Genomic DNA, 12,500 nt, shown 5'->3' with positions numbered 1-12,500 from the left:
TTTGTCCAGATCATCTCACATTGCCTACTTTTGTGCAGGAAACGAGAAGTGAGCCTGCTTTTTATAAAAACAAAAACTGGGTATTCATCTGTGTTGGTTGGATGTTCAATAATTCTTGGAGCCCAATTGAACCTTCATATTGCACGTACTGGTCCCATACGAACAGGATGTCCCATCAGAAACGACGGGTCTCATGTTCAGCACTCCTTCCCGACATCTTCCTTCTTTTCTGAGCACTTAACATGAGCAAAAACAGATGACGGTTCAACTCTGAGGCTTTGCCTCTTAAACAGCAATAAAAGACAGAAAGAAAGACAGAAATAAAGAAAGAACACAACAAGCCAAGATGAAGAACATTATTGTGCTCAAGTCCTACAGCTGTCCTAGGGTCACATGACTTGCCCAAGTCACCTTTGCAGTGATTTTTTTATTTCAAATCTTTTTTCCTTCTCCAGACAATGCAAGGTGATTTTTTTTTGGACTGTAGGTTCACACCCAGGTTCACCCAGAGTTCTGCACTGCAGTGCTGCTTACTCTGAAGGTAAGACACCCCACAGGCCCACAAAAGAGGGGTGGAGGTGTGGTGGGGGTGTGGGGGAAGCGTTGTAGCGAAAGAGCCAGAGCGGGACGCCATCATCACTCTTAGGAGCGGTCACAGCAAGGTCCGACTGTACTCTCCAGCGAGAGCTGCGACGAGTGGCGGATCAGTGGCGCCATCATCGGGTCCACCATGGAGGAGGTGGGGAACAGCTTGTACCAGCCAATCACCATCGTCGTCAAATCCAGCTCCTCCAACAGAATGCGAGCCACGCCCATGAAACATTTGCGGTCCATTCGGCCATAGTTGCCCCAGACGATAACCTAAAAGATAGTCACAAAATTAGACATATATTTTTTTATATGTCGAGTCTTACACCTAAAGTGTGTGAGAACTGTATGATGTAAGACATTCCTTCTATGATAGATTTTTGTTCACAATATGATGATCATCATGAAAAATATATACCATGATCACACTGCATTGTTTTTACAATATCTTTGATCTTTATAATTTTCTTTTAAGGCATTTATGATATTTCATTCCATTCACAACAGCCAAATAATGTTGCTTCATTAAATGAATTATTCATCTGCTTAGCCTTAGCTAGTGAACATATGTTTATTATAAGAAACAATTGTCCAACAAACTGTACAGAACAGCATATAAATAAACTCTAACTGATATTTATTAGACACCACAGTCTGCCTTATAAGGGTTCTGTGTCTTTTGTATGTTTAGAACTGACCCACTGTCAGTATAAGTCATCCTGTCCAGACATACACAGACACAGGTATACACCCTTTCCCTGAACATTAAAAGAGGGGCTGTGTTTTGTTTAAGTCTGTAAGGTTTCCTTTCAAAAATACTTTAGATGAGTGTTTAGCATTTCCCATATTTTCTCTGACACACAAAAAATAAAGCATTCAACCCATTTCTCTGTTCTCTTGCCAAACCTCCTAAAAGAAGACATTTATCTGGGCAGAAAACTAAAGAGGGACGTGGAAAGTAGAATTATTCATTGACAGGACATGGAATTATCCCTGGAATTGTTCTTCAGCTATTGGTTTGGATGTGACTGTTTTGTTGTCCACTTTGCTTTACCTTTAACCTGAATATTTAGACTGGACTGTAGTTATCCATTACTGATGTCCTCAGATTGTCTATTTATACCCACTCAATAAGTGTTGACACAGATACATAGCCAGCAACTGTGGCTGTGGCATTATTGCCATCAGATCCGATGCTAGGCAAGCTCAGGGTGGTCCATTTCAGTAAAGTCTAAATCAAGTAAATTGAAGTGCTTTTTTAGTAGTTTATTTAATCTTCCAAATGAATAGTGACAATGGCATTGTACATTTTTCTCCAGGCGATTTTAAATAGAAAAGCCAGACTGATTTCAGCTCTTCTTTGAAAACTGAATTCTGTATGTCCAAATGTCAGAAACAGCTAACTGGCTTTTTCAAATGCTACAGTTGACTTTATTGCACTGTAGGCTGAATAAATTTGTGTGACTTAAATTCTTAAATGCATCTGCCTGTAATATTGTGGGTAGTGGAATCTGGGGGTGACAGTACCTGCTGGCTGATGCATGTAACTGACATTTAACTTTAACTAAGAAATGGTGCCCTAACATCATTCATAATGGACGCATTTGCTGCATATTACAGATGCAAAGCCATATTGCTCTCATGCATTTGCATATATCTACAGCAGATGCTGAACACTAGATTTAGCAGGAAATATAATTTTTAAAATGTGTCCTCCAGCCCTGATATTCTCTAGTGTGTGTAGCAGGTATATGCTGCAGGTGAGTGGTGAATATTCTCTAGTGTGTGTCTGTGTAGCAGGTATATGCTGCAGGTGAGTGGTGAATATTCTCTAGTGTAGGTGGCAGGTGTATGCTGTGAGGTGAGTGGCGGATATTTTTTACCTGTACAACCTTCCCCTGGGGGCTCTCTGAGAAGACCAGGACCTGGTTGTAGAGCGGGTCAAGGGACTTCCTCACTGACTTGGTCTTCTTTTTGGCTACACAGACACCGTTTTCAAGTAGGTACACTTTTATGTAGGCCGCTGCCAAGAGAAGGAAAAACAATTATAATCAAGACATGAAATTCCTGTTGAACAGTGTGTGAGATTTACTCCTGGACATAAAATGTAAAGTTGTAAAGTATCCACTGTTAACATTTCATAGATGTTTCTTCTCTATACAGTGTGTGTCCACTTGAATCTCCTATAAAACTATATTCTTCTTGAATGTCTGCAGGTCATGGTTACCTGGGGGCCCTTTAGATCCTGGCTTCATGGTCAAGCCTCTTGCCTGAATGATCTCCACCTCGAGCTGCCCGTTCCTCTCCGCCAGGCCTATCTCCACATCCCCTGAAATACACACTCCAAAAATTACTCTGGTTTCCTTATATATCATATCAAATATTTACATTTCTATTTACATTTATTCATTTGGCTGAGGCTTTTATCCAAAGTGACTTACATATGTAATTTATATTAAAAAGGCCAAATATGTCATTCCAGATATTACAGATTCATTTTTCTAATTCTATCCCAGTATTCCTCACCCATCGAGGTTGTTGCCAGAGTCTGTCGGCCCACAAACTGGGCAGGACCCATGCCGTCCAGGAAGTCACTGAACTGGGAATCAGAGGCCAGGCACACGCCAGAGTAATTAAGACTGGATGAAACAGAGAGAAACAAATACAGGGCATTAGATTCCCACGTTTACGCCCGCAGGGTTCTACATTGTTAGCCCTGGCTAATATGCTTCCAAATGGACTTTGTGACAGTATTTGGGGACAGTGGCTCATGCGAGCAATCCAAAGCAGGTTCTCAGCCTCTCTCTTTGTGACAACATTATGGACAGACCTGCACACACGGGGGTGGAATTGCATTGGTGCTCCGGCTGCAGGGCGCTCTCATGCAACGCGAGCCGCTTTCGAGCTTAATGATGTCTAACAATGAGACGGGAGCGTGTGTGTTTGTGGGGCCCCTCTGTGCGAGTGATACGGGCCCGACTGGGGCATGTAAAGAGGCCCGCTGGCCAGGGGCCAGGGCTGGAGAGCAGATAAGGCAGCCTGGAGAATGAATTAAGGGAATTACTGTGACATGTGATTTCTGGCCGCGTAGGGGGGATAGGGAGGCGACGCAGTGCAGTGTGGCACGGCGCGGTGCGATGCACAGAGTGGCCGTCTGGTGGACTGAGCTGGCACTGTGACACAGGTGCCTTTCAATACGCCACTCTCTCCATGGCGATGGATGAGACACACGCATGGAGGAGAGGCTGATTCAGAGAGAGGGGAAGGTGCAGAGCCTCTCTCCGAGGACATTGTTTCATCCGTCTCACAGCTTTGTTTGGGTAGGGGGGTGGGTGGGTGTAGAAGAGGAGGAATATGTGCAGCCTGGAGAACATAACAACGAATGTGTGCAACAAAAACACATCTTTTATTTAAAGATATAAGATAGAATGTGGAATTTGTTGTAATTGATTGATCTGTTTTGGCGTCCTACCCTTGGCAGACACAAAGATGACAGCAGTCACAGACAAATAAAGTCTTATGTGAAGACTGATTCATCTCTCAGTGTAGTGTTTTTTGGTTCGATCTGAAATACAATGCAATACAGTTGAATCCAATTGATTGTTTAAAAAATCAGCATTGGTGAAATTACCCAAGCTCCCACCCTCTTGTGTATGTGTGTGTGTTTGTGAGTGTGTGTGTGCCTGTGTGTGTGTGTCTTGCTCTTCTCTGCTAGAGGATATTGCTCGCCATTGTCTCTCTCTCTGTCTCCTGCGTGTGTGCGGGGAGGCTCACTGGAGTGTTGGAGGTGCGTAATTAATTTCCTCTCTGTGTTTCTGACCTCAATTCTTCATCTGCATTGCTCTCTCATCCTCTTTTCCTCTCTCACGCTCTCTCTCTTTCTCTCTCTCACTCTCTCTTTCTTTCTTTCTTTCTTCCTCTCTCTCATTCTCTCTCTCTCTCTCTCTTTGCTCTCCTCTCCTCTCCGGTCTATTTTTACGGCGCTGCTGGGATGGTCCACACCAGCTGCCACACATTTGGACAGGCAGAGGGTCTCAGGAGAACTCCTCTTCCCCACTCATCTATCTTAGCACCATCGCTCTCCAGCCGAGCCGCGAGCCTCCTTAGGAGACGCCACACCAAGAGCAACACCCATTAAAGTCTCATTCCGCACTAATGAGGGAGGGGCGGGGGGGGGGGGGGGGTGACAAAGGAAACCAGGCCTGACCTGTGTCATTTCACACCCTGTCGCCATGACACGCACCGTCTGTCCGGCACTATAGGGACGGTAAGTGGCAGGGGAAGACATAGTGATCATTTCGTTACACACAGCAAACGCGTGTCCTGAATAACATTGGTGTAAGCGGAAATGAAGGTGGTGATCAGTGGCTTCGTTTTGTAAAGCCTGAATAAAGCCACCGGGTGTCTGATTAAAACAAACATTTGCATGTAATCAGCATGCCTCAATACTGAGGGCTGAATTTCTAAAGGAAATCTGGAGCCAAATCCAGAAGCCATGTGTTTTTTTTTTCTTTTCTTGTATATAGGGAAGAGGCAATGCTTTTCATATCACATTCCAAAGGGAAGCAAGAATACATACTGAAAGTGTCTATTTGGAGATGCTTTGAAATTTCTCCAGCTGTCACATATGTTTGGCTAAGATAAACAACCTTACACAACCTATGTTTGATAAAATAGCATAAAAGATGAGTGTAACCTATAGAGTTCATAGGAAATGTTACAAAAAGAGATTATTCATAGTATTGTATTAATCTCTCCATGACCCCCTTTCCCACTGGTTTTACACACTGGTTTTAAAGCATAGTGTCGTAATACAAACTCAGACATACACAAAACGTAATCATGTAAACATGTAAACATGTAAACATGTAAACACATGTGCACACACACACACACACACACACTGGCCAAATGCTGCAAATGTAAGAGCAATTATGGAGCTTTCTACTGGAGAGTAGGAGAAATGGAAGCCATTTTGTTTGGCCGCCACTCCAAAAAGAATGTTTATGGGCGGACGTATTTTGTTGTTATGCACTAAAGAGATTCCAGAGATTCAATATAATATGGTAAAATATTCAGCCTGAGCCAAAAGTGTAATCTGCCCCCCCCCCCCCCAGCAGTCCTCACAGTCCCCACCCCCTCCCCAACTCCCCATGCAATTCCCAGTAATCCAGCTTCAATGAGGTTGATTTCTCCCCGCTGATGTCACTTCACTGCCAGAATGGCCAAGGCTGTAGGTATTATGTAACAAATCTGCGTGCAGGTTTTGCGTGAGGCCTGCACATCTGAATCTGTTTGCAGAGAGCCGTACTGGATCAGGGCTTCCAGTGGCCGCAGGTCACACGGGAATACTCCATTTCCTTAGATGGCACGGGTGGAGAGGGCATATCGGGTATATGAAAAGGGTGCAGGTTCCTGAAAATAACTTTTTAAAAAGGATCTAAGCCTGAAATAAATGTTATACAATTTAATAAGATTAATTTATTTTTCTATTATTTGGATTTTGTGTTTCTATTTCCTGAAAAGTGTTATGGCCCAGCAATCTTAGTAAGAGAGTCAAGTTTCTAAAACTTTGTGAGCTGTAGACTGTGCTTTCCACAGAATCAGCCATCTGTCTCCTGCAGCCCCTATCTGTGCGTTTAGAGATTTAAGTCTTGTCCAACTCAAAAGATGCAAGTGTCCTAGCTAACAGACACCAAAAGAAGATGTCCCTCAGCTTGCATAAAAAAAAAAAAACAGCGCTATGGCTTGAAAGTCCGTTTGTGATGTCTACCCAGATTTGTACAAGTTCCACATTTCTGCATGTCTGTTTTTAATCTCTTTGCCGATATTTGAGCATGCTTGCGTAACCTTTGTTGAATTTGCACTGACTGCACTGTTATGACTCTGACAACATAAAAGGCAAAGGTGTTTTCCCCCATAAGCAACCAGGTCCTAATTTTCTCAATGATTAAGTGTCTTTTATATTTATTTAAAAAAAATAAATAAACCAACATGAGCATAATTGGTGTTATCTTAAGACAAATCAAACATGGTTAGTGTGAGGTGTGTAGTGTGTGCAATACACTGATTTATTTTGACAGGCAAAAAGAGCAACCTTATGCATAACTGTGCTTTACAATATCACAGTGAGTCTATATGTCAAGACCTTAAAATGGCAAGGCTTGATCTGACGTTTGGTTGATGGTTGATGCTTAAAGGCCTGAGGTAAATATACTGTTGAATAGAATAGGTCCTGAGGGCTACAGCAGAAAGACCTGAAAATCACAGTCCGAATAGTCCAAAGAATCTTTGTAATTCTAAGTACTAAAACAGTCATCATTAGCAACAGCAGACTTTGTTTAGATGACCTTCTATACACTATCTACAGATCTGTATCTCCAGACAGAGACAGATCAGATCCTAGTAGCCTACTTGTGTAGTCTACCCATAGCACAGGAGAAGCACAGGAGAAGAGTATGAGATGGACAGTGGACTCACTTTCCCTCTGATCCGTAGCTGTTCATGCTGTCCTCGATGGACTCGTGGCTGGCCTGGCGCACAGTCCGGCTTGGCATCTCCACGGCCAGCCCCGTCTCCGTGCTGCGTTGGATCCCCTTTAGCCTGCGACCCTCCGCATCTGCAAGAGCCACACAGAGGTACCAACCAGGTTAATAAAGCTGAAAACAGCATGCATTGTTTCATACACATCTTAGGCATTGGAAGATTCATGTCTCAAAATGGACGAGAGGTGAGCCAACGGATACACTTATACGCAGTTAGACCCAGCTGCTACACTGAAAAACAATTTTCCACTAAATATCATCAATGCTCATTCATAATGCAGCTAAATATGTAAACTACATTATAGTGAATGCATCTATTCTATCACTTTTCAACTGTAACTAGAGAAATGATTATACAACAACCACAGCAATTTGTCATTGGGCAGAACAGAATCATTGCCACACAATGGCTGCACATTGTTGTTAGTTGTAAAAACTAGGCTGCTTTTACGTCATTATATCAATCAACAATTGGGGCTAATTAAAACAGCAGATGTGGGTAATTTATCTACAAGTGATGGGAGTTTGGTGAACAGCTATTGTGCAGAGAAAGGAACAGCTTAACATGACATCTATTTGATCTAGCTCTGCCTTGTGAATCAAGTGTAGAGCTTTTGATGTTCCCTCTTCTTAAAATGTATCCCATCAACTCGACAAAGACCACTGTGTAACAGGTAGCATTCTGTTTTAAACCTTACTGAACGGTGGCATATTCAGGCTTGTTGCCTGAATATGCCACCGTTCAGAATTGTTCAGAGTGGCACTCTGTATTTGCATGAAGGTGCATTGCTGAAAAACAGGGGGAGAGAAGGCTCCCATTTTACATCTTAGATCCCTGGTATGAAGCTCATGACCTAGATTGCTTGCTGTACAATGAATCGCGGTATTTGGCGTCAGGTGGAGCGGCACATACCGCTGGCTACCATGTCAACGTGGTTTGGAGGCACATGGGGGAAAGAACGTCCTGTATCATGAAAGACCCTCAAAAAGACATGTCGTTGCCATGGGAGACAAACCCCAGCCTAATTCGGAGCATGCCTTTCTCTGAAATATTTCCCTGAGCTGTGTGCATGATTAAGGCTGATAATTATTTTCTTTTCAACCAGGATTATTAACAGATGCCAGGGAAGAATCCTTTCCTTTCAACAGGTGTGATGGCAAAGGAGTCATTTTTGTGCATTAAACAAATACATTTTATATTTTCATGGTGATGATCACAGATTTAATGCAAGGAACACAGTTAATGTTAGCATGAACTCTGTGAACTCAGAGGATAAAAGCACTGTCATTAAAAGGGGCCACTCTTATTGGGGGCCAAGCAGCAAAGCTGCGAAAGCACCCATTGTGTTCCTACATTTTCTTATGATCATTTCAGGTTAAAACTTTCAAATCAGTCAGTATTTCAGGTTCACTGGACATCCTTGTGAACAGCATTCACCTGGTCATCAGGCATCACGTAAGGCAGACTATGTAGCGATTGTGATTCATGCCAGCACTTACAGACAGCAGTGTAGCGCCTGCATGTTTATATCCATGGATGTTGCGTAATAGCATGCACTAGAAAGGCATCATACACATCTAGCTCTTGAACCAGATTGATAACTTCTCCGGTGGTATGTAGACCAGTCAGAAGTAGGCCTCATTAGAGTGCTCCCCGGAGAATGGATAAAAATGTACGCAGCACATTTATTAATGCTGGCTGAATTCATTAATCAAAATGACAGTCATTAATTTAAAACAGAAAAGAGACAAGAGATAAGGTACATTGTCAATATCCTGTGACGTTACATCCAGCATCTCCTTGCTTTCACAAATATATGACACATTTGATATTCATGATTAGATGTATGTCATGAATATATCTGCAATCATTGATCAGTCAACTTTTAGTGCTCCTAATGTTACAGCACTGTAATTCATATTCTATGTATTTCCTTTGTCTAATTATTTTGCACAAAGTGACATTGTCACTGTATTGGTTTGTTTGTAAGATAAATTATATAATTCCTCAACTGTCAAATTTGAAACTCTTGACATGCTCAGGCTTTGATGCGATGGACAGGGGCACTGTTTCAGGCTTTTATACAATCTATTTGGCATATGAATGCATTCTGTGATAAATCCTATCTCTCAGTTGACAAATATGTCCCTACACAAAATGCATTGTACTCATTCATAGCATTTTAGGCGGAAAGACACATTACTTTCTTAAATAAAAGGGAACACAGTTTCACGTTTGTCACTTTCTGGTTAAAAGGACATGTTAGAAGAGGATCTAGTACTACAGCAATTGTACAGCGATAAACTCATTAAAGCTAATATTACCATGACATTCCAATTTTGTCTGTCAAAAAATAAGAGATATCCAGGACCATAGCACTTTATGATTGTTTCACAATTATTACTGACAAATCAACAATGAATTATGAGCAACTGTATATTTACTAATTGACTCAAATGTGGCATGGCTATTGCCAAGGGTGTTATTGATCCCAAACCGAGTCATCAATTTTCTGTTTAGTCCAGACCATCAACCAGTTATCATACAGCTCTTCATTGCAGGCACATTAATTACCTATTAACTGTTTGAGTAATCGGTGCAGCTAAACTCATTGATCCATAAGGATGTTGAGAAACGGTATCTGTGAAGCTAACAGGCTGAAAAAAATACAGCCATAAACCTCACAACAACCTCGCTACCCAAACAGCCTCAAAGGCATCATCACTATAGATCACTCTGTCTTCCCTCTTCTCCTCAGGGTTTAGGCTTAAAGGTGGTGGAGGAAACACAGTATAAACGAGCTTCTCTACCATCCGTTCCTCAGGAACACACTGTATCACTCATGAGCTACTCATGAGCTACTGCAGCTACTCAATAAACAGATTAGCTGACTCATAATATTAAGGGCCCTAAATGTTTGTTTATTTTGTTTGTTTGTTTATGTTTAGTTTTAATAGAGGCTGTTTTGAAGATACTGAACTGTATAGTAGCACTGAGGAGAGTCAAGCACAAGTCCTCTAAGCCCCCACACCCCCACACCCCCACAGAGTTGTTCCTGAACATTCTCCATCTGTTTCCCTTTTTTTCCTGTCTCTACGCAAACCACTCGCGGCAACACCACAAATCACAGCAAATATTTACTCCTGTGGTGACACCATCATTCTGCCCTAAAATTAATTTTGTATGAGTTATTTCTAGGATAAATGACAGGCAAAAAGGAGCCTGCTCGGGTCATGTAATAAATGACCATAACATATCTATAATTGGATATGGGGAAGGGGGGGCTTTCTTCACATCTCCAACTTCAGAATGTCTGTGAGAGGTATTAATGAACTGGTGATATTCTGGGATTTTTGGCATTTGTCATACCTGAAATGAACCATTTAGCCCTATGCCAAAGCTACTCTCTCACCATTACTAAATGATATCTCTGCTTGTTGTGTTAATTTTAAACACTTCACTGAAGTCATAATTGACGTTCTGCCACTGTGGCAAAGCATTAAGCAATATTATCTAATTTCCAAAAGCCCATTGTAGATTTTCACTGACATGAACGCTGAATGAAATAGCTGCAGAAAAAAAAATATGTCTGCACATACTTCTTGACTGATGGCTATTCTTAACTAATGACAGTAAGTGATGGCATTAATATTACCATGACATGAATGGGACACACACAACATTCAACTGGCAAAATAGAACATACTCTACACATTTTCTGGCAAAAAAACATTTGCATTTTCTGATACCTTATGACATGCCAGAAAGGATCTATTTACTTAGCTTCAAAGCTGAATACTGACGAGAGTCAAAAGTACAGTACAGATGTCAATTGGTAGATATTGTATCATATGTTTCAACAGCGCTCCAAAAGAACTAATAAGAGAGTGAACACTAAATTACTGTAATTAAGGCAAATTGCATGGCCATCACTACACTTCAGATGGTCTTGCTGAAGTGGTCCAGGACCCTGGAGAATGAGCAGGAGCATGCTGCTCATTGTGCTAAGCCCTAAGTAGTCCCATTTTCTAAAGCTGATAAGAGCATGTTATGTAAATGTTCAACAACAAAACAAACATCACTTCTGTTAGTGTGACAGATCATATGAATGAGCTCCTCTCTCTCTCCCTCTCTCTCTCTCTCTCTTTCTCTCTCTCCCTCTCTCTCTCCCTCTCTCTCTCCCTCTCTCTCTCCCGCCCCCTTCTCTCTCCCTCTCTCTCTCTCTCTCTCCCTCTCTCTCTCTCTCTCTCCCTCTCCCTCTCTCTCTCCCGCCCCCTTCTCTCTCTCTCTCTCTCTCTCTCTCTCTTTCTCTCTCTCCCTCTCCCTCTCTCTCTCTCTCTCTCTCCCCCTGTCTTATTCTTCCTTCTTCTTTCTTATATACACCAAACCACCAGACACGCACACACGCACGCACGCACGCACGCACGCACACACACACACACACACACACAGCACATGCTCAATGTCTTGCATGTTTTCTTAAAGGTCAGACAGGAGCTTGTTCTGATCAGGGAGAGTGTGTAGACGGCATGTTTGTACATAATGTGCATTATTCATTAGGGTGATCGCAGAATACCAATACCAAACAGACTAACACTGTGAATGCTATCTGAATAATTACAGCTAGAGGATAACACATAGGCTAGATTCCACAATAAATATCGGCACAACATTTTAATTGTGTGTTGTTTGAATATTTAGTTCAAGGTGTTTTGTTCTTGTATATAGTCCTTAACAGTATACAGTATGTTAGGATTGTCAGTCTGTGATTACATTATATTGTATGCCAGCTTTTTTTCATGTACGAATAACGCTCATGATCCCTGAAGCAAAGCTAGTTTACAGCAGTGAATGGATAAATGGTGTGGCATTGCAAAGCCCTATATTCACATCTTTCTGATTTACATAAAACAAAAAAAGCTGCCAGTGCTTTCTGTCTGGAAAACATGATGTCTTTAAAAATGCATTACAGTATATTATTATGATTGTATTATCCTTTCGCATGTGTAGCAGAGAGATTTGAAATGTCAAGGCAAGCCTGTATGCTGGATGTCGAGAATGCAGAGTGGAGAAGCAGCTACCAGTTTCTGGGAATAGAGACACCCCCCTTACAACTGGATATTAGCGTACTTGAGAATAATGGCCATGAAAATCAACTCGGTAGCCAGTGGTACTGAGTGACAGACTGATTTCCTGCACCAGACACAGTGCACAACATGCACAAAAACACAGCATCTCACTACTCGAGTTGTGTTAAGACACGATTGCTTGTTTTAGTGTGTGGTGTGTGTGTGTGTGTGTGTGTGTGTGTGTGTGTGTGTGTATGCCTGCGTGTGTTTGTTTGTGTGTGTGTATGTGTCCAAACA

General features: G+C 42.0%; 1 protein-coding gene across 1 annotated transcript in view; it reads right to left on the bottom strand.

The window, feature by feature from the left end:
- rims4 (regulating synaptic membrane exocytosis 4) overlaps window positions 1–12,500 on the bottom strand; it is a 17,596-nt gene that overhangs the window by 254 nt on the left and 4,842 nt on the right. Inside the window, exons 2-6 of the mRNA XM_042088181.1 lie at window positions 7,069–7,207; window positions 3,115–3,227; window positions 2,816–2,917; window positions 2,472–2,611; window positions 1–861 (exon numbers count right to left, since the gene is read on the bottom strand). The exon at window positions 1–861 is cut by the window's left edge and continues 254 nt beyond it. Coding sequence (XP_041944115.1) covers window positions 643–861; window positions 2,472–2,611; window positions 2,816–2,917; window positions 3,115–3,227; window positions 7,069–7,207 — 713 coding nt within the window. The 3' untranslated portion in view covers window positions 1–642. The remainder of the gene's footprint in view (window positions 862–2,471; window positions 2,612–2,815; window positions 2,918–3,114; window positions 3,228–7,068; window positions 7,208–12,500) is intronic.

This window comes from Alosa sapidissima, chromosome 4 (genome assembly GCF_018492685.1).
Source record: "Alosa sapidissima isolate fAloSap1 chromosome 4, fAloSap1.pri, whole genome shotgun sequence".
NCBI lineage: Eukaryota > Metazoa > Chordata > Actinopteri > Clupeiformes > Clupeidae > Alosa > Alosa sapidissima.
Note: the sequence above shows the minus strand (reverse complement) of the source record. Positions and strands in the feature narration are given on the sequence as shown.